The 26325-nt window shown below is 59.4% G+C and overlaps 1 protein-coding gene across 13 annotated transcripts in view; it reads left to right on the top strand.

The window, feature by feature from the left end:
* The window catches only part of ADGRB2 (adhesion G protein-coupled receptor B2), a 37158-nt gene extending 13951 nt beyond the window's left edge, over positions 1-23207 (top strand). For 3 of the 13 annotated variants that reach the window (XM_043909562.1, XM_043909563.1, XM_043909571.1), the window contains exons 3-30: positions 5397-5480; positions 5736-5900; positions 7092-7256; positions 7854-8018; positions 8101-8268; positions 8343-8444; positions 8619-8725; positions 9499-9693; positions 9877-9945; positions 10022-10130; positions 10445-10775; positions 11155-11260; positions 11444-11487; positions 11755-11881; positions 12342-12445; positions 12561-12663; positions 13358-13508; positions 13688-13757; positions 14177-14243; positions 14376-14461; positions 14768-14866; positions 16934-17105; positions 17425-17520; positions 17869-17908; positions 18831-19450; positions 21790-21825; positions 22090-22188; positions 22718-23207. In XM_043909562.1, coding sequence (XP_043765497.1) covers positions 5397-5480; positions 5736-5900; positions 7092-7256; positions 7854-8018; positions 8101-8268; positions 8343-8444; positions 8619-8725; positions 9499-9693; positions 9877-9945; positions 10022-10130; positions 10445-10775; positions 11155-11260; positions 11444-11487; positions 11755-11881; positions 12342-12445; positions 12561-12663; positions 13358-13508; positions 13688-13757; positions 14177-14243; positions 14376-14461; positions 14768-14866; positions 16934-17105; positions 17425-17520; positions 17869-17908; positions 18831-19450; positions 21790-21825; positions 22090-22188; positions 22718-22903 — 3866 coding nt within the window. In that variant the 3' untranslated portion in view covers positions 22904-23207. Of the gene's footprint in view, positions 1-5396; positions 5481-5735; positions 5901-7091; positions 7257-7853; positions 8019-8100; positions 8269-8342; positions 8445-8618; positions 8726-9498; positions 9694-9876; positions 9946-10021; positions 10131-10444; positions 10776-11154; positions 11261-11443; positions 11488-11754; positions 11882-12341; positions 12446-12560; positions 12664-13357; positions 13509-13686; positions 13758-14176; positions 14244-14375; positions 14462-14767; positions 14867-16933; positions 17106-17424; positions 17521-17868; positions 17909-18830; positions 19451-21789; positions 21826-22089; positions 22189-22717 lie in introns of those variants that run through there. The other 10 variants (XM_043909564.1, XM_043909572.1, XM_043909570.1 and 7 more) reach the window with 8 other exon arrangements.
* The last annotated feature ends 3118 nt before the right edge of the window (positions 23208-26325 follow it).

Genomic DNA, 26325 nt, shown 5'->3' with positions numbered 1-26325 from the left:
AGAGATGAGCCCAGGATACTCACAGCTTCAGCTGGGGAGAAGGGACCTACACACCCAAACCTTTGTGTAGTCAGTCTAGGGGGGCTTCCTGGAGGAGGTGGCATTTGGAATCTAGAAACTTTTGACAGATTGAGGTAGAGGAAGGGCATTCCAAGAGGTGGGAACACCATTAACAGATGAGTGGAGGGAGGAACACATTTGCATGTTCAAAGGATAACAGGAAGGGGGTGGCAGCTCCTTTTCATTAAGAGCTTATTATGCTCCAGGTGGCCCATATCTCTCATCATTTAATTCTTATGATGAATTAGGAAGTGTCATCTCTATGTTCAGTTGGAAATTCTTAAGCTCAGAGAGGTGAGGCGACTTGCCCAAGGGCACACAGCAAGCCTAGGCATGCTTGGGAATCAGACCTGCATCTGTCTGGCTCCCAAATCTGTGTCCTTCCCACTGGCCCACTTGGCCTCACAGTGAGCTTGGCTGCCTGAGGGGAGGGGAAAACAGGACTGGACAGGTCAGCAGGGGCCAGAGCATGCCAGGCTCAGAGATTTGTGGTGGCTGTAGCAGTGGGAGGCACTGGTTTCCTCAGCAGGGGAGTGTGTGTGGCTGGCCTTCCAGAGGGCCACTTTGGAGGCTACAGAGGAGACTCAAAATTGATGCTTTTGAACTGTGGTGATGGAGAAGACTCAGAGTCCCTTGGACTGCAAGGAGATCCAACCAGTCCATCTTAAAGGAAATCGGTCCTAAATATTCATTGGAAGGACTGATGCGGAAGCTGAAACTCCAATACTTTGGCCACCTGATGCCAGGAACTGAGTCATTGGAAAAGACCCTGATGCTGGGAAAGATTGAAGGCGGGAGGAGAAGGGGATGACAGAGGATGAGATGGTTGGATGGCATTACCAACTCAATGGACTTGAGTTTGAGCAAGCTCTGGGAGATGGTGATGGACAGGGAGGCCTGGGGTGCTGCAGTCCATGGGGTTGCAAAGAGTTGGACACAACTGAGCGACTGAACTGAACTGAACGGAGGAGACTCAGGCTCGCCTGGGGGACGGAGGGGTCTATGAGCAAAGGAACGATTAGGAAGAGGTGTAGGGAAAAAGAGAACAGAGGCAGGTATATGGGAGGCAGGGGTGGGGTGAGGGAGTAAATGGGGTCCCGTGGGAATTAGGAAAGGTGTCTCTGGGGAGGCCTGAGTTGAGCTGTATTTTGTCAGAGCCAGCACAGTTCAGTGGAACGTGGCCATGGGATGAGGCAGGCCAGAGTTCGAATCCCATATGGGCCTCTGCAGAATGAGACCTTGGAGCCTCATTAGTAGCTCATTAGTAAAATGGGCGAACCCGCCCTAATGAGGATTAAATGAGCTGATGCAGAGCACACAGTGACTGGCACATAGCAGTAGCATGGTGAATTACCTACTGCGTTATTCAGAACCAAGCAGGACAGTGAAGAGGTTGTTCAGGATTGACCTGGGAAGCGGGTCCCAGGTGGCAGTCAGGTGGGAAAGCTGAGCAACTGCAGGGTGAGGAGTGCCCTAGCCCCTGGTCCAGTCAGCTCATGGCGCTCACAGTTTTGGGGTGCTCACACCCCTTCCTGGACCGCTCTGTGTCCTCTTGGGCCAGGGTCCTCTCGCACCCTGCCCTGGTCTGGGCCCAGAGCCGGCTGGGACCTGCACGTGACGTATGTACAATAAACGTGTGTTTCAGTGGCTGACACCCTGGTCTTAGCTGCCTTCTTTCCTGGCAGGGAGAACTGGCTTTCTTCGGAGGGGGCTGGGGTAGGGATGGGGAGGGGAGGGCAGTCAATGCAGGCCCCGCTGTGTGGCCTTAGGCTTGTCCCTTACCCCTTCTGGCCCAACCCAGGAGGCTAGAAGAGGGGCTCAAGAGCTGGACCTGGAATATGTTCTGATTTTCAAATAGGGTGGATTCTAGAACCACCTCTGGTTATATGGTGAGGCTGGCTAGCAAATGGGCAGTAAGTGGTTAGTAGAGGATGCAGTCACCACAGGAAGCAGTGTGAGCCCCTGACAAGTCAGTCAGGCTGGTCTATCATGTGGCTGTGCTTGATGGGCTTAGTGGATGCCAGGTCAGGGATGGGAGGGGGTGCCACACACAACAGTGATGGCCAAGGCGCTAAAAATAAGCTGGATGAGAGGACTCTCAGCTGGGTTCGCAACAGGTCAGATGGCATTTCCAGAATATTTATTAACAAATGGATGTCAGGCTTGGGGGTGGTCTTGGTGGTGGACTGCAGGGCAGAGCTGCTACTCAAGATTACAAATGACCATTTCCAATGACCCCCATGGGGTGGGAGGAGCTAGGAGCAGTGTGTCCAGTGGTGTTTAGTGCTGTTTCTCTGGGCTGGATTCTGTTTTCGTGTTCACTGGTGGTCAGGGAGGCGGCTCACCCAGCCTGCCTTCAAAAGGCTCATGGGTCAGGGGAAATTCAGTTACCAGGTGGAATCATCTGTGATGAGAGCACATGTATAAGACAGGGCAGCCAACTCTGCTAGGGGAGCGAGGGATAAGACTTCAAAAACAGGAGGTCATTTGAACTGGGTTTTGAAGGTCAAGTAGGAGTTTTCCAGTTGAAGAAGGTGGGAAACAAACAGGTTTGAGAGAAGATGATGATCCTATTTTGGACGTATTGAGTTTGGGGCCCCCCCCATCAGGGGACCTGTTTAGGAGGCCGGAAGCTATACAGGAGTGAAGTAGGGAGGGCTTCACTCTGTCTCAGGGGAGACAGTGATGTGGGAGCAGCCATTCTGAGGGGGTTAATGAAGTCTGGGGGAGGAGGGAAACAGGACAAAGTGTGGATGCCTGATGTGGGAAGCAGCAGGAAGACCAGCCCAGTCAAGGAGGCAGGGCAGGGTGAGGAGAAAGCTAGGTGAGTCGGGGAGAGAGTGTTTCACGGCTGGAGAGTCTGCGGGGCCAAATGTTGCCGAGGAGTCATGTGGGACGAGGCCTGCAAAGTGTCCATAGGATTTAGCAACAAGGAAGGTGCTGATGACTCTGTCAAGAACGGTTTCAGCAGAAGGATGTGGTCCGAAGTCAGACTGCAGCAGATTTAAGGTGACATTTGAGGCAGGATGTGAGTGGCAGTTGAGAAACTGGAGTGCCAGCTACAGACCACTCACTGATGGTGAAGGGAAGCCGAGGGCAGTAGCCAGAGAAGGCTGGAGGGTCAAAGGAGGGCTGCCCTCAGAACGGAAGAGGCATAGATCTGCTCCCCGGCTGCCACGAGGAGAATGCTGACGAGATGCTGATGAGAGAGAAGGCAGGCGGGAGGAGGGGGAGGCAGCACGGGGCTGGGGGGCTGGCCTCTGAGAGGACAAGGACTGCAGGAAAGTTGGGAGTTGGGGGCGCTGGTAAGAAGTCAGGATGTGTGTGTGTGGTGGGGGGGGGGGGCTTCCGTGTCAAAGCTTCTGCAGTTTCTCAGTAAAGCAGCTTGTTGCAGAGAGGGAGTAGGCGGAGGTGGGCTTGAGGAGAGAGGTCGAGGTCTGGCACAGCCGCCGAGGTGGGGGACGGGGGAGGCAGGGAGCCCTGCATGCCCAGCGGATGTGCGGTCCTGAATCTGTCGTGGTGCCAGTTGGCACAACTGTGGATTTCTTCAGCAGCCTGGGGGTGGGCGTGGAGAAGGCGGTTTGTCACAGGCTCCAGGGCCGGGGAATGGCTGAGCGGGTGTGGTGGAAGGGCTGGGTGAGGGGATTCAAGAGCCTGCCAGACATGGCTCCAGCATCTTCCTGGTGACCTCGACAGAGACAGGGCCCAAAGTGAGGCCAGGAGGGATGGCAGATGCTGTTCGAAGGGAGGAGGCCCAGGGAGCTTGAGGGGTTGGTGAGGGGAGATGGTGAAACTAAACCAGATAGTAATGCCTTATGAGGATTCTCCACGTCCAAGCAGGGTGCTGAGGGCTTCAGTAGGGGGTATATACTGAGTATTGTTCTCCGGAAGTCAGAAAACAGGATCAGAGAGCCAAAGACACTTGCCCAAGGTCACGCAGCTGGTCAGTGTCCACGCCCCAGTTAGGACCAGAGCTGACTCTGAAGCTGTCCCGGGGACAGAGGGCACACAGGTTTCAGAGATGGTGGAGAAGTTTGAGGGATGAGGCAGATCAGGTGCTAGGACTGGTGGCTGAATTGGAGGGAAGGGTCCGGGAGTGGATGAGACCGGAGGCTGGGCTGAGTGGCAGCTCAGGGCTCCTTGGACCTGCAGGTTTGCTCAGAGTGGCCACTTTCATACCTGGTCAGGAAGAGCTTTCTCTTAGGCTGGGCGGCAGGGGGCAGGAAGAGTACAACCTTCTTGAATTCCTTCCAACACGGAGTGCCTGTGCTGTGCTGACCTGGCATTCAAAAATAGGAAAGGGAGGGCCTGGGGGTAGGGGAGAGGAGTACCTTCTAGTTTGGGGATGGCGTGGGCTGAGCCCTGTCCAAGAATTATGTTCGGGTCCCACCTGCCCCAGCAGCCTCTACATGGGCTGGGTCTTTCTCCCCTGTATTCATGTTTGCCGCCATGCCCGCTACCCAGCCTGTGGGAGGGGGCCTGATGAGCTCATGTCTGAGCAGGAGGGCCTGGCTTTGGAGAAAGGGAGCTCCCAGCCTCTCCTCCAGGGCTGGCGGTGCTTCCCAGGCCTAGACCAGACACATAAATCAGGGCGGCCCAGAGCCCAGTGAGGCGGGGCCGGGGAGCAGCCGCAGACCCCAGAGCGCCCGCTGCTCTCTGGCCATAGGGCAGTGGGGCGTTGGGTCTGCTGGATGGAGGCACCTGCCCTAGGCCCTTAGGTCTTGGAGGAGCAGCATTCTGACCTGTGTCTCCAGGTCACAGTCCAGTGCTTCTTGGGCCCCAGGCCCAGCCCCTGGCTTGGCAGGAATCATGTCCCACAGGCAGGACTGGGGGTGGTCATGGCTGCTCACCTTGTCTGTTTTTCCACCTTCGGGTCAGCCCTGCCAGGGGCAAGAGGCTGGACTTCCGGCTTACCAAGCTGTGTCATCTTGGATGAGGCACTTCCCCTCTCTCATCTTTAAACGGCAGCGATGGTCCCTACTTCCCAGGCGAGGAGGGTTTAAGAAGATAGGTAAGGACAGCACTTGGCAGAGAAGCCTCCCAGAGCTCATTAATATGAGCGGCCACTCCCCTCCAGTCTCCCCTAGTCTGGCTGAGACAAGAGGCAGAGATAGTTGTGAGGCTATGTGTGAACCCGGTGTGGCCTTCTGAGCCTCAGCTTCCTTATCTGTAAAATGGTGGTGGTGGTGGGGAAGGGGCAGGATGTGATGCTCTCTCAGCGTCGCCTGCAGTTGGTTCCAGACCCTCCGGCTGAGGGCAAGCAGGGCCGCTCTGTGCCACTCTGGCAGGACGGAGCTGGCCTCTGCTGAGCCCCTGCCACCACCTCCGTGTTCCAGGTGAGGAGCCGGAAGAGGAACCGAAGGTGAAAACCCAGTGGCCAAGGTCTGCAGATGAGCCTGGGCTGTACATGGCGCAGACAGGTAACTCGGGCCCGCCTCGCTTCCTCTGTGGCGGGGGCCCGACTGTGTGGCGTCTGGTGGCATGTGTGCTTGGCGTATGCCCGTCTGTGTCTGTGTCCTGGCGCTCAGTCTTGTCTCTCTGCCATGTGACGCCTGTTGGGGCAGGGCGGGGTCGCCTCTTGAAGAGCCTGTCGCTCCGGGGTCAGGGTAGGAGGATTCCTAGGAGACAGTGCTTGGGAGATACCCCCTGCCGCCGACGCTGTCCCTCTCTCGTAGGCGACCCGGCAGCTGAGGAGTGGTCCCCGTGGAGCGTGTGTTCCCTGACGTGTGGGCAGGGCCTGCAGGTGCGGACCCGCTCCTGCGTGTCCTCCCCCTATGGGACCCTGTGCAGCGGGCCCCTGCGGGAGACCCGGCCCTGCAACAATTCAGCCACCTGCCCAGGTATGCCCATCCTCCCCGCCTGGTCTGCCTGCAGGGTCAGGTCCTGCCTGGGACTCGGGCAAGTTCATCTTCCAAAGATGGTTGGTTGCCTCCTCCTTTCATTCAGCAAAGTTGACCGTCCACCCCGGCCCCCCACAATCCGTGCCCAGCCCCCACCCAGGGCACTGGGGACACAGATGAATCACGCAGTAGCGGGCTTGGTTCTGGGCACGTCACGGCCCTGATACCTATATCCTGGTAATCAAGGCGTGTCTTGTTACCTTCACCGTCCTCCCTGTCCCCTGTGCTGTGGCCACACTGGCACCTCTTGCACTTTTCCCACCTCCCTGCACTGGCTTATTCTCATCCTATCCCCTCCCCCTCCCCCTGGGCTATTAAAATTCAGCCTGTCCTTCAAGATCTGGGAGAAATGCCACTTTAGAAAAAAAAAGAAAAGAAACTTTCTCTGACCAGCCCCTCCTTCCTCTGACTGCCTATCCTACTCCCCAGGGAGTCCCCTCTAGACCCTGAAGCCTTCCTTGGTTCAGCATGGAGTTGTTGGGAATGCGCATGCGCCTGAGGGGCCTGGCGGCTTTAGCGGGTCCTGACCCCTGTGCCTGAGGGAGTGAAGTGGTGCCTAGGCCAGACCGACTCTTGGCTGGGAATTTAAGAGTAGGGTTACCCCGGGGAAGGGGGTCTTGGCCACTGGGGGTGTGCAGGAGCTTGCAAAGGGCTGGGGCAAAGCTGTGTTCCGATGTGAGCTCTTTGTGTCAGTGTCCATGTAGAGGGTCATGTCTATTTGTGTGTCCACGTGCTTGGGATCGGGAGGGGCATTGTCTTGCCCCTGCCTGCCTTGTTGGATTCTTGCTCTGGGTCTGGGGTGGGGAGGGGTAGGGATGGGGTAAGGCGGGGTAGATCTTGAGCCCTTTCCTGGGCTTGCCTGTGTCCCTCCCCAGGAGAGGAGGACCCCTGGCTCCCCTCCTGGGTTGATTCTAGTCTCCCAGGTCGGGTGTCCACAGGCAGTGTGGCCTGTGTGAGTTGGGACTAGAAGTTTGTGTCTTCTACAATCACCCTCAAAGGGCGGTGTCCTGGGGCCCAGGACAGAGCCAATGAGGAGCGGGGGCCGAGCCGCCGGAGCTCCTGATTGGTGGGCGGATGGCAGTGGGCGGGGCCAAGGTGCCGCCCAGCCACCGGCCACATGCTTCCTTGCAGTGCACGGCGTGTGGGAGGAGTGGGGGTCCTGGAGCCTGTGCTCCCGCAGCTGCGGGCGGGGGTCCCGGAGCCGGATGCGGACCTGCGTGCCCCCCCAGCACGGCGGCAAGGCCTGCGAGGGTCCCGAGCTGCAGACTAAGCTCTGCAGTATGGCCGCCTGCCCGGGTCAGTAGCACCCGTGGGCTTCCAGGCGGGCATTGCCCAGCCAGGGTGGGGGGTCGGGAAAGGGGAGGAAGTCAGGTCCAATGCCCTGCCCCTGGGGGACCCCAGGACTTTGACCAAGCATGGGGAGACCGGCAAAGTCTACCTGCCAGTGTGGTAAGTGACCTGGCCCAGCAAGTACTTGGAGTTGGCACCCAGGGACCCCCATCCGAGGGGGCTGCTTGCCCGTGCCCCTTCCCCTGAGCTATGCCTTGTTGTTCGTAGCAGTTTGGAGCTCATGGCCAGCTGGGCTCTGAGAAGACCCAAAGCTGGGCTTACATGTGGGTAAAGATCAGAAGGTGGCCCAGCGCCCATTTCTCTAGCCAGAAGAGAGTGTGTGTGCCTCAGTGCCAAGTGGAGAGGGTCCTGTGTTCCTGGAGCTGGTGACAGGCAGGCCCAGGCCCAGGCACCACCAGCTCCCTCTAGCCCCCCTTCATCCACCCCTCTCCAGTGGGTCTGGCCTCCTTCAAATCTGAATGCCATCTCCCTGCAGGGCTTTGCCCCCACCCATCCCCACACCCCTTGCTCAACAGCCATCCCTGCTTGTGTCTCCCCATGCAGTGGAAGGCCAGTGGCTAGAATGGGGTCCCTGGGGCCCATGTTCCACGTCTTGTGCCAACGGGACCCAGCAGCGCAGCCGGAAGTGCAGCGTGGCGGGCCCAGCCTGGGCCACGTGTGCCGGGGCCCTCACTGACACCCGGGAGTGCGGCAACCTTGAGTGCCCGGGTGAGTGTGCGGTGCAGAGGCAGCAGGTGGCGGCCCTGGACCAGGGGGTGCCTGGGGCCACTCACGCCCCCCATCTCTGCAGCCACAGATGGCAAATGGGGGCCGTGGAACGCGTGGAGCCTGTGTTCCAAGACATGTGACACAGGCTGGCAGCGCCGTTTCCGCATGTGCCAGGCCACGGGTGCTCAGGGCTATCCCTGCGAGGGCACCGGCGAGGAGGTGAAGCCCTGCAGCGAGAAGAGGTGTCCAGGTATTGCCCGCCGGAACCTGGGGCTTGGGGGGCAAGTGCCTGGGCCTGGCTGAGCCCTGCTGCTCTACCCACAGCCTTCCATGAGATGTGCAGGGACGAGTATGTGATGCTGATGACGTGGAAGAAGGCGGCCGCTGGCGAGATCATCTACAACAAGTGCCCTCCCAATGCCTCAGGTCAGGGGCAAGTGGCTCTCCCTGCAGGTTCCCCACTTCCCACTCCGCTGACACCCACCATCCCTGCTGTTCCTTCCAAGCCTCTGGCCTCCTTGAGTCTCCATCCTGAGGTATGGAGTGAAGTGGGTGAGAGCTGAGCCCCCACATCCAGCCCTCTCTCCTGTCCCCCTGCAGGGTCTGCCAGCCGCCGCTGTCTCCTCAGTGCCCAGGGTGTGGCCTACTGGGGGCTGCCCAGCTTTGCCCGCTGCATCTCCCACGAGTACCGCTACCTGTATCTGTCAGTGAGTGCACCCTGCTGGGCTGGGGGGACACAGGGTCTGCCCCAGACTCTGGTGGGGGAAGGAGGGAGCTTGATTCTTGCTCATGCCCATGTGCCTTGGCCTATAGACGCATGCCCACTTCTGCCCAATTCTGCCTCTCCTTGTCTGGCAAACTCCTATTCATCCCTCAATGCTGGACTCTCTTCCCTTAGCCCTGGTGCCTACCTCTCTGCACCTGCAGCCCCCGTGAGCTTCTCCATCATTAGGTGTTGCATGCTCATCACAATGTCTGTGTCCTGTGAGTCTGTGAGCTCCTTGAGGGCAGGAACAAAGTTGAAGTTATTTTTAGGTCCCCAGTGCCCAACCCAGGGCTCCCCATGGGGTAAAAATGTTGTTTGCGAACCTGGCCTATGTGTACTTGTCTGCCTGGAACTGGTATTGTGTTTGTGCTTGGAACTTGTATTTGAGAGGGAGAGAGCACAGCGCACTTCAGCATGGGTTGACTCCTTTCCGTTGGGGAGGTCCCTGAACTGTGTTTATCATCTTTTATATGTGCATCTGAGCTCCTTGCTTCTCTTGCTACTTCTATTTCAGTCTTTTTTTTTTTTTTTGAAGTATCTTTAGGGATTCTGTCTCTGTATGTGTCTCTTCTTAGATTCTGTCTTCCCACAGTCTGAGCATCTCTATCTGACCTCCCTCTGGATGCACATGGTGGCTGGACTGGAGCGGGATGGGCCAGGGGCTGGCCCCAGCTCTTGACGCTGCCGTTACAGTGGTCCCCCTGTCACCTGCAGCTTCGGGAGCACCTGGCCAAGGGGCAGCGCATGCTGGCGGGCGAGGGCATGTCTCAGGTGGTGCGCAGCCTGCAGGAGCTCCTGGCCCGGCGCACCTACTACAGCGGGGACCTGCTTTTCTCCGTGGACATTCTGAGGAACGTCACTGACACCTTCAAGAGAGCCACCTACGTGCCCTCGGCTGACGACGTGCAGGTACCCCTCTGCTCTGTCAAGGGAAGGGGGCTGAAGGTTCAGAAGCCCTGTTGTGAAGGGGGGAGGCCAAGCCCCTATAGCCCAGTCTGCCGGTGGGGGGGGTGTGGTGGCAGGTGTGGCTGTGGTGGGGAAGCTACTGTCCCTGGGGTCGGGACCAGCCAACACCCACCGGTCTCTCCCCAGCGCTTCTTCCAGGTGGTGAGCTTCATGGTAGATGCAGAGAACAAGGACAAGTGGGATGACGCTCAGCAGGTGAGGCGCTGGGCTACTAGGCTTCTTCCCCCATGGCTCACCCCACCTCGGCCCCTTATACCCTTTCTGTCCCCAGGTGTCTCCGGGCTCTGTGCACCTGCTCCGGGTTGTGGAAGACTTCATTCACCTGGTGGGCGATGCTCTCAAGGCCTTCCAGAGCTCTCTGATTGTCACAGATAACCTGGGTACAAAGAGGCAGGCCGGGGAGGGGCTGCTGGATGGGTCCGAACGCAGGACACCACAGGGGAGGGGATGGTTTCCGAGGGCTCTTCCTGTTTTCCTCTCCTGTTCTCTGGATCCTGTCTTCCCTCATTTAACTCCTTAATCATATCCCTGTCTCCAAGTTTTCTTCCCGTTCCTCCATCTCTTTGCTGTTTCTCTATGTGTCCGCCCCACCTCTGTGTCTGTACCAGCCTTGATGTCTCCATCTGTCTCCCCCACGTCTGTCTCTTCCCCATGACGGTTCTCTCTGTCTCTTGTCTCTCTCGGTCCACGGCAGTGATCAGCATTCAGCGAGAGCCCGTCTCCGCTGTTTCCAGCGACATCACGTTCCCCATGCGGGGCCGCCGGGGCATGAAGGACTGGGTGCGGTACTCAGAGGACCGCCTCTTCCTACCCAAGGAGGTGCTCAGCCTCTCCTCCCCAGGGAAGCCGGCTGCATCTGGGGCAGCAGGCAGCCTGGGCAGAGGGAGAGGCCCAGGAACCGTGCCCCCTGGCCCTGGCCACTCCCACCAGCGCCTCCTCCCGGCAGACCCCGAGGATTCCTCCTCCTACTTTGTGATTGGTGCTGTTCTCTACCGCACCCTGGGCCTCATCTTGCCACCGCCCAGGTGAGTCCCTGGGAGGAGGGACCTGGATGGGGCTGCTGTAGATCCCGGCAGCCCAGGTGAGGAAGGAGGGCTGAGCCCACGCTGGCCACAGAGAGATCTGTCCGGAGCCTCCTGCAGCCTCTTGGACCTTTTGCCTGGCTCTGGACACAGGTGCTTCTCAGAGATGTCCATTGCAGCTCCCAGAGACGGCAAAGGGGTCCATGGGGTGTTGGACTCGGTTCTAGACCTTACTCAAAGTCTTAGGCCCCACTGAACCCTAGGCCTTCCTCTAGCCTTGGCCCCATGGTAGCCTCCTGCCTTTGGTCCAAAGCACCTTTCAGGTTCCCAGCTAGGTGTGGGTACCTGCAGGCAGGAGCTGACCTCAGCGTCTGTCCCCCAGGCCCCCGCTGGCTGTCACATCCAGGGTGATGACAGTGACCGTGAGGCCTCCCACCCAGCCACTAGCTGAGCCCCTCATCACAGTGGAGCTCTCCTACATCATCAATGTGAGTAGGGCCTGGGCAGGGGACCCTGGGGTAATGCAGCAAGGATAGCCAAAGGCCTGTCTGGGAACGTGGTCTCCCCTGACGGTGGGCTGTACCTCTGACCCATAGGGTCCTGCCATGTCAGGGTGGGTGGTGGTCAGGGGTGGTGAGCTCCTCACCCCACACTGGTCTTCTGCTCCCCAGGGCACCACAGATCCCCACTGTGCCAGCTGGGACTACTCCAGAGCGTGAGTTGGGCAAGGGCTCAGTGCGGGGAAGGATGCAGCCACAGGACTCCTCCCTCGGGTGGGGGTGTCCCACCTGGAATCCCAGAGGGCAGGTTCCTGGGCACCATCCTTGGCCTAAGGGATCAAGGGCAGACCCCGGGGTTCTGGCTGCCTGCCTCTTGGATGTGGCCTTGCCCTGGGTCTCACCTCTTCTTGGGCAGCAGCCGGCACTGGGGGTGGGACTGCCGAGCCAGGCTGGGGCTCATTCCCCCTCTCCCTGGACCCAAGAGATGCCAGCTCAGGGGACTGGGACACCGAGAGCTGCCAGACGCTGGAGACGCAGGCAGCCCACACCCGCTGCCAGTGCCAGCGCCTGTCCACCTTCGCCGTGCTGGCCCAGCCGCCCAAGGACCTGGTGAGTGGGAGGGAAGTGCCCGGGCTGGACAGGAGAAGAGGTTCCTGGGTGCCAGGGACCATCTGTGGTGGTGGTTGCGGGGGGACCTGGGTGATCCCACGTGGCGTCTGAGTAGGTGTACTTGTGGGAGGGCACAAGGAAGTCTGTGCCCCCGGGATGGTGTGCACAACGATGACACACTCCTGGGGGTGTGTGGCAGTGGGTGATTGCCTGCATGTACACACACGTGTGCATCTGGTTGTGAGCGGAAGAGTGTGGGTGACAGCATAAATACGCGGCTACGTATGTGACTGGGTCTGCTCCGTGCACGTGTGAAGGCAGCAGTGAATCCCCTCTGTGTGGGCGTGACACAGATGGAGGTGCCAGTCTGTCCTAGACAGGAAGTGGGGGAGGGCGAGGGCACCCCTGCAGCTGCCCCCCACCCCTGTGACCCTTCCGACTGTCTGCCCCTCTACCCCAGACCCTGGAGCTGGCGGGCTCCCCCTCGGTCCCCCTTGTGATCGGCTGTGCCGTGTCCTGCATGGCACTGCTCACCCTGCTTGCCATCTACGCCGCCTTCTGGAGGTAGGTGGGATGGTGGGGGGTAGGGGTGGGGAAGGAGGTGTCCAGCCACCCCAGGTTGGGCGGGGCAGCTAGCTTTTCTGTCTGTGCCCACTGTGTCCCCCACCTTCGCCCCCAGGTTCATAAAGTCGGAGCGCTCCATCATCTTGCTGAACTTCTGCCTATCCATCCTGGCGTCCAACATCCTGATCCTTGTGGGCCAGTCGCGGGCGCTGAGCAAGGCAGGTGCAGGCTCACAGGGGTGCCGGGGTGTGAGAGTGGGGTGAAGGGGGGGACGGCATGCACGTGTGCGTGTGTATGAAACTGAAGTGCTGGATGTGTGTAGACTCTCAAGCTGGGGGTTGTGTGAGAGTGTGAGTGGGAGCTGGTGTGTGAGCATCCATGCAGGTGCTGGAGAGGGTGGGGGTGTGTGTTCCAGGGAGAGATGTCTGTGTACATCGGTGAACTGAGCGAGTGTATGCACGTGTGTTGGGTGTGTCTGCGGGCACAAGGGAGCCCAAGTGAAGCCTCTTGTGCCCCTTGCCCATGTCTGATCTGTGCTGGCTGTCCCCCTTGTGCCCCCGCGGCCCTCTCTGCCTGTCGCCAGCCCTGGTGGTTCCAGACGTGAGGCCCGCCTGGCCGTGACGTCGCAGGCCCTCCTGTTTGTCCCCCTCCCTGGCAGCCCTGTCTGTGCGTGGGCAGCCTGCCCGCCCGCCTGCCCGCCCCTGGATGCCGAGCACCGTGTGCGTGTCACTGGGCCCGTGTCGTGCTGTGTGTGGGTGCAGGAAGACGGGGGTGCCTGGCAGGGCTCTGTGGGGGGGTGGAGCTCAGGTGGGCGGCCGTGGCAGCGCCCAGCAGCAGCGGGCGTGGGAAGCCCGGCACCTCCCACCCTGGTGGCTGCTCAGGGCCACTCCCTGTCTTTTGTTGTCCCCGCAGGGTGTGTGCACCATGACCGCCGCCTTCCTGCACTTCTTCTTTCTGTCGTCCTTCTGCTGGGTGCTCACTGAGGCCTGGCAGTCCTACCTGGCTGTCATTGGGCGGATGCGCACCCGCCTTGTCCGCAAGCGCTTCCTCTGCCTGGGCTGGGGTGAGCAGGGCCCATGCTGGACCTTGTCCCTGGGCCTCGGGGGCAAGGGCATCTGGAGAGCTTCAGCTTTGGCCCCAGCCCTGCTCTCTGGGCACAGGGGTCAGCTGGGCTGGGGGTCTGGGAGGATGAAGGACCCCGAGGACGGGCGGCCGTCTCACTCTGGCTCCCCCGCTCCCCAGGTCTGCCTGCCCTGGTGGTGGCCGTGTCCGTCGGCTTTACCCGCACCAAAGGATACGGTACATCCAGCTAGTACGTGGGCCTCCCGGGGTGGGCGGTGGGGGGTCCATGGACCTGATAGGGTTCCAGACTTCTTAGACTGCGATCCTGGCCCATGCCCGCTGTGAGCCTTCGGGCCAGTTGTCCCGTGTCTGAGCCTCAGTTTCCCTGACTATAAAAGGCTGTGCTGGGATTGGTTGATCTCAGAACTGTTTACTCAGGGATCAGCCTTGTTTGACCCCCGCAGTAGCCTCAGAGCCTTTGTTAGAGGGGTGACCAAGGCTCTGCCAGAGCCAGTGGCTCACTCTCACCCTGTCTGGGTCCTGGCCCCATGTGTGATGCGACCTGGCAGCTCAGGGAGCCCTGAGGGATGGCGTTTGAGGGTGGTGGCAAGCCTCCCTGGGTATCTGATGCCCACCTGGGTATCTGATACCCCGTTTCCCCTTCCCTAGCTGCTGGCTTTCTCTGGAGGGTGGCCTGCTTTATGCCTTCGTGGGCCCGGCAGCTGTCATTGTCCTGGTATGTGCCCCTGCAGTGTCTTGGGATGGGCGTGTGGCCCCAGGGGGTCTGCCTCCTCCACCTGGGATGTCCCTGCCAGGAGGGCATCTGGTGATCCTGTCTTCCCCCACTCCCACTCCACTGGGCCCCCAGGTGAATATGCTCATCGGAATCATCGTCTTCAACAAGCTCATGGCTCGCGATGGCATCTCAGACAAGTCCAAGAAGCAGAGGGCCGGGTAAGGGGAGGGGGGTTGTCTGTGCCATGGCCTCGTGGGCAGTGCTGTAGGCAGGGTGGGCCACAGCCACCCTTGGAGACTCAGGGCTTGATGATGCGACTGGGGCTCCCTGGCCTTGGGGCATCAAGGGTGCAGGCAAGGTGGGCACCCGCTGTGCTCAGCTGCAGCCCCTCGCCCACCCTAACCCACCTCTCTCTCTCTCATCTGCCCTCCCCCTCCCACCCCACTCGGGGCTCACATCGCCCCACCTCCTCCCATTTCCTGTGTGTCTTCCCCGCCTTCTCCCATGTCTGTGCCGCCCCCGAGGTCGGAGCGGTGCCCCTGGGCCAGCCTGCTCCTCCCCTGCTCAGCGTGTGGAGCGGTCCCCAGCCCCCTGCTCAGCTCAGCCTCGGCCAGGAATGCCATGTTAGTTGTGCCCCCGTGGGGAAGGGGGGGTGGGTGGGGGCAAAAGAGTGGGGGGCAGTGCTCGTGGTGGGGAGGGAGGAGGGATATCAGCCCAGCACCCTGCCAACTCCTCCCACTCTCAAGGGTGATAGCAAAGGGGGCACAGGGAATGAATGTCTGTGCCTTCCAGAATATGCTGGAGTCCTGTGCCGCCCCCCCACGTTGCTCCCCGCCCCTGCCCCCCACCCCCGGCTTACAATTTATTCAGGCATAGCCACACCCTCCTCCTTACACCCCCCAACCTACAGAGGCTCATAGAATCTTCGGCTCAGAATTTTTGAGCCCAAAGAACCTTAGAATTAGAATGATAGAATCTTAGAATAAGACAATCAGAAGCTAAGAATGTTCGAATGAGTGAATCAGAGAGTCTTATCATCTGTCATAGAATCTGAGACTTAGAATTTCAGAGGCATTGAATCTCACAATCAGTTGGAGGACAGAGAAGCTTAGAGGTAGGGAATTATTAGGCTGAGATGTCCCCTGGCAGCTGAGACTCTTAAAGTCCCAGCCACACAAGAGTAGAATGAATGAATGAACTCACAAGTGTTTCAGGCCCCACCTTCCACTGAGGGCCAGAAAGGCAGCTAACACTCCCCTGACCAGTGGGGGCCCAGCCCTGGCTTGCTCACCTCCAGGGTCAGGGAGCTCACTGCCTGTGGAGGTGGCAGGGACCGTCTCCAGGAGCTCCATGTAGTAGAAAGCTCCCTCTCACTTGGGCTGCCATCTGCTTCTCTGACCCAGTCTCTCAGAACGAGCAGTCAAAAGCCTGGGCTTTGGAGGCAGCCAAGTTGAGTCTGCATCCTGGCTCTGGCTCTGGCTTTGCCCAGCTGGGCACACTCCAGTTTTCTCATCTGTAAATTGGGATAATAATCCCCACGCCTGTTTATTAGAGTTGTTTGGTCACAGTATGACTCATGTATGTAAAGTATTCGGTGTAGGGCCTGGCAGAGCATTGATGGTTAATCAATGGCAGCTCTCATGACTGTCATTAGGCCCTCTCTTTGGTCTTGGCTTTTCCCCCGGGGGGTTGTGGAGGCCCCTGTGCCCGCCCCCTGCCAGGCTAAACAACACTCGACCACTCTTCCTAGGACAGGTCTTGGCCCCCCGCCCATGTCTCTGCCTGGCCAGAACTGTGCCCACTCCTGCCTGCCTCTCCCACCCCAGTTGTTCGTGAGGCAAAGTGGGCAGGGTGTGGCGTGGAGGGCAACACTGCCCCCACTGTGCCCTCATCGACTGTTGCTGGTGGGGGCAGGCTGACACTGGTGCCCGGATGCCAGGGACCCTCTGCCTTTTTTCTCGGCCCTCCTTTGTCAAGGAGGCTGGGGACGTGTGGGTTTGGCCCTGACCCCACCCTCCCCCTCCCCCACCCCACCTCCTCCACCCCTGCCAGCTATGGTCTTTCTGCCCAGCTCTGAGCAGGTGCCCTAGAGCCTGGCACCTCCTCCTTGGGAAACTGAGGCGGAGGAGCCTCTGCCGCCCCGGCCCCCTCATCTCCCCTGAATATTTGTGCTCTGTGATGTCCTCCGTCCTCTCTGCCCGTTTAAGCTTCCAGTGTGTCTCTGCCCGTCTCATCCCCGCTCTCACGTGTCTGTCGTCTCGCTTTGTCCCTCTTCCTCTCCTCCCCTCCCAGAGTCTCTGGGGATGCGGCCCAAGGCCTGTGATTTTGTGCAAATTGGGGCTGAAACTCACAGCGTCTGTATCTGTCTCCCTCCTCCTCTTCTGTCCCACTGGTTCTCTCCAGCTTCTCCGTCTCTGCCCCCCAATGCTGCCTCTGGCTCCGTCCCCTGTGTCAGTGTGTCTGTCCCTTCCTCCCTCCTGGTCCCCCAGTTTTCTGCTCTTTGTCTTTGTTGTTTCTCTGCCCCCAGCTGCTCAGCCCCTCTCTGCCTGGGGATGTTACTGGGGTTGTACCGTTGGGGGCCCTGCCAGTCTCGGGCAGCTCAAGGGCCCCAGGCTGAGTGCAGGCCCAGGCTCAGTCCAGCCTGGCCCACGGGAGGGTCCCCCCCGACGGACCGTCTGCCTCATCCTCAGGGCCTCGCTCTGGAGCTCCTGCGTGGTGCTGCCCCTGCTGGCGCTCACCTGGATGTCCGCCGTCCTGGCCATGACAGACCGCCGCTCCGTCCTCTTCCAGGCCCTGTTCGCGGTCTTCAACTCTGCACAGGGCTTTGTCATCACGGCCGTCCACTGCTTCCTACGCCGAGAGGTGGGCTGGGCTTCTCCGGGGCCCCGGCCACCCCTGCCCGCAACCCCACGCCGGTCCCTTGCCACTCCCCATGGTGCAGATGGGCACAGCTGGGGAGGATTGAGGCCCTGAGCAGGCCCCCATCTGGGCAGCTCTTGGTGTGGAAGCTGATAACCTGGGCAGCCGTGGCCCCTCTGGGGCTCCTTCTACCCACCCCCCTAGGCTGGATACACCGCTTTCCTTTCATGCCCACGTGGGTGCCTGGGGTGGAAGGCACAGCTCGCCATAGCCAAGGCGCCCTGTGGTAGCCTCAGGCCCAGCAAGCACCTGCTGTCCCCAGGTCCAGGACGTGGTGAAGTGCCAGATGGGCGTGTGCCGGGCCGATGAGAGTGAAGACTCCCCCGACTCGTGTAAGAACGGGCAGCTGCAGATCCTGGTGAGTGAGGAGGCCTGGGCAGGACACAGGTGGGTTCTGAGTGCCCCCTGCCCTAGACCCCTCACCTTCCCCCTTCCCTCTTCTCTGTCCCCATCTTTCTGGGGACTGAGATCAGGTTTGATTCTGGTTCAGCCGCTGACAGTTGAGTGGCCTTGGGCAAGTCCCCGCTTCAGACATCTCCCCGTCTCGGGTGGGGCTGGAGGAGACCACACTGGGGGCCCCTCTGCTCTGCTGGGCAGTGTGCCATGGGCAGACCCTCTGGCTGGGTAGGGAGGGGCCTAAGTTCCCTCCCACCCTGATACATGGATCCTCTCTCTGCCTGTCTGCTCTCTCCCTCTCTGCCTATAGTCAGACTTTGAAAAAGATGTGGATCTGGCTTGTCAGACAGGTGAGTGTGCCAGGGCAGTGCTGAGAATGGCCCCAGAGATGGGGATGAGCAGGGGGCCCCCGAGCCCTCCCATGGGATGCTCTGATGGATTCTGGCTGTGGGGTCAGGCAGTCCGGAGCTGGAGTCAAGGCTGTGAATATCACTCACTGTATGACTTTGGGTGGACAGCTTACTCCTGAAATCTCACCTATAAAGGAGAGAAATCTGTTCTCCTAGAGTGGAGAGGAGCCTTAAATCAATTCAGTTCAGTTCAGCTGCTCAGTCGTATCCGACTCTGCGACCCCATGAATCTCAGCACGCCAGGCTTCCCTGTCCATCACTAACTCCCAGAGTTTACTCAAACTCATGTCCATCGAGTCGGTGATGCCATCCAGCCATCTCATCATCTGTCATCCCCTTCTCCTCCTGCCCCCAATTCCTTCCAGCATCAGGGTCTTTTCCAATGAGTCAACTCTTCGAATGAGGTGGACAAAGTATTGGAGCTTCAGCTTCAGCATCAGTCCTTCAATTAGGGGACACCAAATGCCTAGCAGGGTGCTCAGCACAGAGTGGCTGTTATATTATTGTCATTTCCATGATTCTTATCAGAATTTCCAAGTTCTGTCACCTAGGGCAGAACTGCCCAGGGAGCAGGGAGGGACAAGGCCCTTTTGACAGCCTTGGGGCTGCGGGGTCAGAGATCAGGACCTGCACCTGGACACCGTGGGAGTGGGGACCTTGGCTTCGTTCCTTGCTCTGCCTGGCTTTGGGCCCCGGGGATGGTCACCATCTTAACCCCTGTGTTAACCACCCAGCCGTCACTCCGGGACTCAGTTGCCCCCACCATCCAAGCTCAGGGCCTTGGTACCTGCCCAGCCTGGGCAAGGGGACATCTGGGGGCTCCTGCTCCCCTGGACTGACTTCCCTCCGCTCCTGCCCCCAGTGCTGTTCAAGGAGGTCAACACTTGCAACCCATCCACCATCACGGGCACGCTGTCCCGCTTGTCTCTGGATGAGGACGAGGAGCCCAAGTCCTGCCTCGTGGGCCCTGAGGGCAGCCTCAGCTTCTCACCACTACCTGGCAACATCCTGGTGCCCATGGCAGCCTCGCCAGGGCTGGGGGAGCCACCGCCCCCCCAGGAGGCCAACCCCGTGTACATGTGCGGTGAGGGTGGCCTGCGGCAGCTGGACCTCACGTGGCTGCGGCCGACCGAGCCGGGCTCCGAGGGGGACTACATGGTGCTGCCCCGGAGGACTCTGAGCCTGCAGCCTGGCGGCGGGGGTGGAGGTGCCGAGGATCCCCCTCGGGCCCGGCCTGAGGGCACGCCCCGCCGGGCCTCCAAGTCCCTGGGCCACACCGAAGCCTACCCCAGCTTCCTCTCTGTGGAACACTCGGGCCTGGGGCTGGGCCCTGCCTATGGGTCTCTACAGAACCCCTACGGGATGACCTTCCAACCGCCGCCGCCAACACCCAGCGCCCGCCAGGTGCCGGAGCCGGGGGAGCGCAGCCGGACCATGCCCCGAACTGTACCCGGCTCCACCATGAAGCTGGGCTCCCTGGAGGTGAGGAGCTGCCGGGCCTGGGGTTGGGGGTCAGAGGCCCGCCCCAGGGCGCCCGTGACTGTTTGGCAGCGTCCGGGAAAGGACAGCCAGCAGCCTCCCCATACAAAGTCCCAGGAAGCATATGTGCTGTGGGTTTCTCCTCCGTTGATGCCCATGGCGGCTCCAAGGGAATCCTGGCTCCTCTGAGCTCCTCAGATGGGCTTGGTCTCCACACGCTGAGGGTGCCCTTCTCGAAGGTGCTCACATTTGCTTGAGTGCCTGTTTTGGGGTGAACTGGTCAGGGTGGGCCCTCATTTAAGGGGCCCGTGGCTCAGGCCTGGTGCCTTATTTCTAGGGAAGCCATATCTAGGAGCTGAGAACCCGGGCTTCCAAGTCCCTGAGTTCAGATCTGAGCGCTGCTGGATCAGCAATGAGATCTGATGCACAGTCTCCCCTCCCCGAGACTCATGTAATCTCTCTTTGCCCTAATCTCTCTGGGCCTCAGTCTCCTCATTAGTAAAGTGGGGATAACGTAGCAGCCTCTTGGTAGAGTTGTCGCGAGGACTAATCGACGGATATAAAACATTTATCTCTGTGTGGAACAGGTAGAAAGTGCTAGATAATTGAGGAGTGCTACTGTTACCGTTCCTGAGATCAGCCTCAGGCACTGCCCACAGGCCTGTGGTAATTGCCTCGCTCTCCCCCCCCAGAGAGAACAGAAGCCCCTCTCTTTCCCTGACTGTGTGTTTTCTGTGGCTGCCCCGCCTTCTGTCTGGCTCCCTCAGGCCTGCTCCTTGCAGGGAATCACTGGCAACAAGCAGTTGATAGTGACCCACTGTAGAACTCTAGAACATTCTAGAACTTTCATTGGCAGGGTGAGGAAGGTGTGGATGAGGGAAGGGGCAGGAGTCACCGCTTGGGCACCATTGGCTGCTCATGTTTGGGCCCCAGAAACCGGATCCCCATCCTCCCTACGGAGAAAACTAAGTTAGCAGCTAGAAGGTTCGCAAGTTTAGTTTTTTCCTCCCAAAATGTTTCTTGAACATTTGGTGCCTGCTCCTGCCGCAGATGGCAGAAACAGGAAGGCGTCACAAAGACAGAAAACTCTCGACACGGGCAGCGGGGAGGGGAGCACTCAGCATCATGGCAGGTTTTGTTCTGTGGACACCTGCCCATGCTTGGAGCTCTGAGCAGGGGCCAGCGCTGGGCTCCTTGTGTGGGTGGTAGCAATAAATGTGGCAGAGTCTTGAGGGGTCAAGAATGACGTCCAGAATTCTGGTGTGGGCAACTGTGATGGGGCGGGGGCGGAGGAGTGCGTTTGGGGTGGGGGAAGGTAGAGTTTATTCCGTCGGGCACAGCTGTGTGTGCGGTGCCTGTGGACATCAGGGAGCAAGGAGTAGGAGTCCCGTGGCCTCTGAAAGTTCAGTGTGGCCAGAAGTGGGGAGGACACACGTGTGCACGGTGAAGGGCCGGGGAGAGTCCCGGGCAGAGCGCGGGGGCCTGGAGTTGGAGAAGTCAGGGTGGGTGGCCGAGAAAGAGCAGGCAGGGAGGTGGAAGGACCAGGAGAGGCTGTCACCAACCCCTGTGGTGGTGAGTGTGTGTGCCGGCCTGGGACTGGGGAAATCCAGATGGTGGTTTTAGCCACATCCTTGAGGACTGTGGGCAAGTCCCTTCTCCCTGGACCTCAGTCTCCTTGGTATAACCTGGGAAGGTTGGTCTTGGTCTCATGAGTGCTCCCCGGGCTGACATTCTGGGATGCTGAGGACTTCTTGAGTGGCACTGGACGCGGCAGAGGCCACTGGGGCCTTGAAGGTGGTCTTGGGCAAGAGAGAGCTGGGAGAGGCATGAGGGAGGGCGGCCAGAGAGGCGGGGCCGCGTTTGGCTGGCAGAGGGGCAAAGTGCAAGCAGAAGAAGGCTTCTGTGATGCTGAGTCCTGTATCTGCAGCGGGGTGGAGGTTTCCAGGGAGAGGGGAGCCTGTCGGTGTCAGAGAGGATGGGGCGAGATGGGCCAGGACAGGGCACATCGAGGGCACAGAGGGTCTGCCCTGCGGTCCGTGGTGGGGACCTGTGTCCCTGCCTTGTTGGAAGTCTGCGCTGTGGCATCTGGCCGCTGTGTACATGCACTTCTACACGTGTGCCTGCCTGCGTGTACCTCTTGGGGTGGGATCGCACTTCAGCGCCTCATCTCTCAGGCCTCCACCCTATTTCCACAGCCTCAAGGGCTGCCCTTTAAAGGATTCCTAATTGCTGGGCCTAGGCAGGGGGACAGACCCCGGGGGAGCAGACTTCCTGTTTCTCTAAAGCCCCTGCACTTGGTTAAAAAGTTCTCTTCTCCTTCACTGCCTCCTGGTTCTTCTCAGCGAAAGAAGTTACGGTATTCAGACCTGGACTTTGAGGTAAGTGCTGCAGTGCATGTGTGTGTTGAGTTGTGTGTGTGTGTGTTGGGGGTGGTGTCTGGCCATGGAGGGTCCCCTCCTAAAATTCACCCAAGCGCCAGTGCACAGCCTGAGCCCATGACAGTCCCTCTGCTGCCCAAGAGCTCTGGGGTGAAGACCAAACCAGGCCTTGTCCCAGAGGAGCCAGCAGCAGGCAGGGATGTGGGGACCCAGGTGCTAAGTGCCCCGTGGGGAGCACCTCCCCTGACGCCCTGTGGCTCCCAGAAGGTGATGCACACCCGGAAACGGCACTCAGAACTCTACCACGAGCTCAACCAGAAGTTCCACACTTTCGACCGCTACCGTAGCCAGTCCACGGCCAAGGTGAGCGCTCCTCCCGTGGCTGCCCCTGCCCAGAGCCGGGGGCCCGACCGGGCACAGTGGCCCCTGCAGTCAGACCCTGAGCCGTGGTCCCCTGTGGCAGAGGGAGAAGCGGGGGGTGGGGTGTGTGTGTGTGTCCCCGGGTGGGGCAGCAGAACGGAGCGTGTCCAGCATAAGTACCCCGGACTGGGTAGGGGTGCGGCGGCCTCAGCCTCAGCCCGCCTCACCAAGGGCCTGCCTGTGGCATAAGCAACAGTCTGGGGTTTTTCTGGAGGTGGTGGGTATCAGTGGGGGCTCCCCCAGGACCTTGAGAAGGATGGGCAGACAGGAGACATGGTCTCAGGGGGCCGCTCTGAGCACAGGGGTCAGGAACCCAGCTCTGGAGCCGGTGGGTCTGGATTTGAACCTCACTCTGATTGGTGGTAACATGGGACATCACCAGCCCTCCCTGGGCCTCCTCAGTTGGTTCTTCTGTACAATGGGTGAGAGGGTGTTGGCCCATCTCCACGGCCCCTTTTTGCTCCACCCACAGGAGAAGCCCAGTCCAGGGGAGCGTCCCGGCTTGTCCCAACAGCGGCGACATCAGAGCTGGAGCACCTTCAAGTCTATGACGCTGGGCTCGCTGCCCCCCAAGCCCCGAGAGCGGCTGGCCCTACACCGGGCAGCAGCCTGGGAACCCACAGAACCACCGGATGGCGACTTCCAGACGGAGGTGTGAGTGCCACGCCGGACTGCCCACTGCGTATAAATATTATATATCTCTCTATTTTCACACTCCACTTTGGAACTACCCAGGAGCCAGCGCCCCCTCCCCTCTCCCGAGGGCTGGGCAGGGAGGCACAGTGGACTCGGCCAGGCTGGGGAAGCCAGACACGGTGTGGCCGGGGGGCCGGGGTCCTTCCCTGTTTCTCAGAGGCCTCTCAGCTCCTGGAGCCCCATCTTCACCCCCAGCCTGTCTGTCCCTGTCCCGGGCTGGGGAGGGGGGAGGGGAACTTTGTTGGGAATAAACTTCACTCTGTGGATTTTGCTGCTGAGCTGTTTGCTTCCCCAGGAGAAGGCCCAGCCTTGGGAGCCCCAGCTTTGTTCCTTTGTCTCTGTGATTCACCTCTCTTGGTCTTGACACATTGTGATGGGGTCCAGCTGGGAGGGGCGTGGCCTGGGCTCTGACCCCATCTTTGCTCCGGGCTCTCTGGGTGACCCTGGACCCATCCCTTCCCCTGTTGGGGTATAGGGTAACCAGATTGGGAATGTAGGGTGGGGCCCCTTGAAGCTAGACTTCCTCAGTAGCTGTGATGGTCATGGCTGCCTTTCACTGAGACCCAGAGGCCAGGCAGAGCTTAGTGACCTCAGTTTCCTCATCTGTGAAATGGGGATGGTGACAGTACCTACCTCATAGGGTTGTTATGAGGATAAAACAGTTTAACAGATATAAAGAGCTAATATATGTGCAAGTGCCTGGCACATTAGCTGTTTAAGTATTAGCTGTTGTCTGAGAAACTTGGTTTCCTGCTGTGCTCCGTGTTAGGACCTCCATGCCCTCGGCCTGGACCCCTCACCACAGCTTTGCAGGAAGGTTTTAGGCAGCCCATTTTGAGGATAAGAAAATGAAGCCAGAGGTGGGAAATGACTTGCTCAAGGCCACAGTCAGAGGCAGGGCTGGGACTGCATCTTTATCAACACTCTCCTAGTAGGACTGGAGGCTTGAGCTCAACTTGTGGGCACCCAACCTTCATGGTTGCAGGAAACCAGTCAGGGAGCTGGGTGCTGGGGGAGCCTCAGGTTCCAGGGCTCAGGTGGATGTGGGGAGGAGGGGCCAGGCTGGCTTGGTGCCAGAGGGCAATTTCTAGGGCATAATCTTTACCGGCCTGAGTGAGTGGACGCTGCTCAGTTCCTAGGAATCTAGAAGTGACCGGATAGGATCAGTGTGGAGACGTGTTGCTCTGGCTCTTCTGTGGTTAAGCAGCCACGGGAGCAGAGGCCACAGGTACATCTTCCGGTCAGTTAGCAGCAGGGGTGCCTCTGGGCCCTTCCCCAGGGACTCGGAGACATGGGCGCAGCCCATTGGGGAGCTGACCATCTCTGGGGTGGACATGTCAGAGGGAGGGGCTAGGTGTGGCAGGAGACTGAGTGGGGGAGAAGGAAGAAGGGACTGGCTACTGGGGTGGGGGTGGATGTCACAGATAATGACTTCCTGGAGCAGCTGGAGGACTGGGGGTCGTGGTGGTACAGGCTCCCCCAGGCTCCTCTGAATCCTGCCACCTGTGGGCCCAGTCAGAGGAGAGAGTGGACCACCTCCCCTCAGATGATGGCTCATCAGCTGGGCTTCCCGCCCCTCCAGCACCGCCAGCACTTCTGGGCGCAAAGCATTCATTCAAGTACCACCTCACTTGAGTCTTCAAGGTAGGTACTGTGATCCTCCCATTTTACAGATGAGGAAATCAAGGCTCAGAGAGGGGCCAAACTCCCATGGCTTGTAAGCGGCTATATTGGAACTTGTGGCTGGAGGGAGAAGATCCCTGGTACCAGCCAGTTTAGGCAGACGGGGACTTTGGTTGAAGCTGCAGCAGGGGGGCAGTGGGTGGGTGGTTAGTCTTGGGCGATGAGAGCCAGGGTCAGGGTGTGGCCAGATCTGCCATCCCTTCCAGCTGCTCTCTGTGTCAATGCCATTCTTTCAGGCAAACGTCCTCACTCCCCTGGGCCCCCAGGCTTCCTTCTCCCAGCTCATATGGCTCAACTCTGCCCCCAGAGGGAAAGAAACTTTCTCTTGCATTCCAATCAGAGAACCCCCAAGGAAGGACTCTGATTGGCCCCAGGCAGGGGGTGGGGCACTGTGATTGGCAGCCCCCCTGAGAACCTCAGGGGAGGGGGAGGGGGAGTAGGTCTCTAGAAGAGGGAATCCTATTCCCAGTTGTGCTTAGTCACTCAGTCATGTCTGACTCTTTGCAACCCCGTGGACTGTAGCCTGCCAGGCTCCTCTGTCCATGGGACTCTCCAGGAAGGAATACTGGAGTGGGTTGCCATGCCCTCCTCCAGGGGATCTTCCCAACCCAGGGATTGAACCCAGGTCTCCTGCATTGCAGGCAAATTCTTTACCGTCTGAGCTATTCCCAGAAGGGGGTTTAAGGCTCACACAAACAAAGCCCCCTGTCCCTGACCTTGTGCCAGCAGACCCCACCCCACATTCCTGGGCTAGGCTTTTCTCTGAAACATCACCTAAAACTCTCTGGGTGCCTTTCCTTTGTTCCTGCCTTCCTCCTTCCCACCGCTGTGCTCCACTGGCTCCACTAGGATCTCTCCAGCTGAGATGCAATGTGCATCCCCCCGCCCGCCCCCCTTGCAGTTTCTTAGTTTCTTGCTTTGTATCTGGTTTGAGGAGGAGGGTTAATATTCACCTGATTGATTCTGCTCCAACAGTAGAGCTGCAGCAGAGGCTCCTGGAGGGCTTTGAGACTCACCACGTCCATGGTCAGGGGCAGAGCTTTCCTGTGTGGAGGGCTGTGCTCCTCTCTGCCCCTGAGTCCCCACTCCCCAGGCACTGATGCACTGTGTCTCCTCAGACAGGTTGCCGGGCCCTGTCTGACTTGGGTTTCCTTACCTATAGTCCTGATTGCCCTTTCATTTGGGCTAATATCTAATAACCGTTGTGTCTTTCTTTCTTTTTTAAGAAAGTCTTTATTGAATTTTTGTTACAGCATTGCTTCTGTTTTATGTTTCAGTTTTTGGCCCCTAGGCATGTCGGATCTTAACTCCCTGACCAGGGATCAAACCTGCACCCCCTGCATTGAAAGATGAAGTCTTAACCACTGGACCTCCAGGGATGTCCCCTGTCCTGTCTTTCATCTCATTGTCTTCCTTATTCTTTCTGCCTCCAGTTACTACCTAGCTCTAGTGTGATCATTTCAAAATGCAGATCTGGCCAGGCCACTGCCCTCCCTACTAAGAAGCCTTCCATCGACCCTGGAATTAGCCTAGAATGCAAGGCCTTTGGTGATGTGGCTGTTGCCTGCCTCTCCTGACCCATCTCTCTCACCTATGTGCCTTTTGCATATGCCATTTCTTCTGCCTGGAACTCCTGCTGGCTCCCGTCGGCAACTTCCCCTTCAGCCTTCCAGATCCAACCGCAGTGACCCCCTCTGTGAA

This window comes from Cervus elaphus, chromosome 8 (assembly GCF_910594005.1).
Source record: "Cervus elaphus chromosome 8, mCerEla1.1, whole genome shotgun sequence".
NCBI lineage: Eukaryota > Metazoa > Chordata > Mammalia > Artiodactyla > Cervidae > Cervus > Cervus elaphus.
This window is presented reverse-complemented; position numbering and strand designations above follow the sequence as displayed.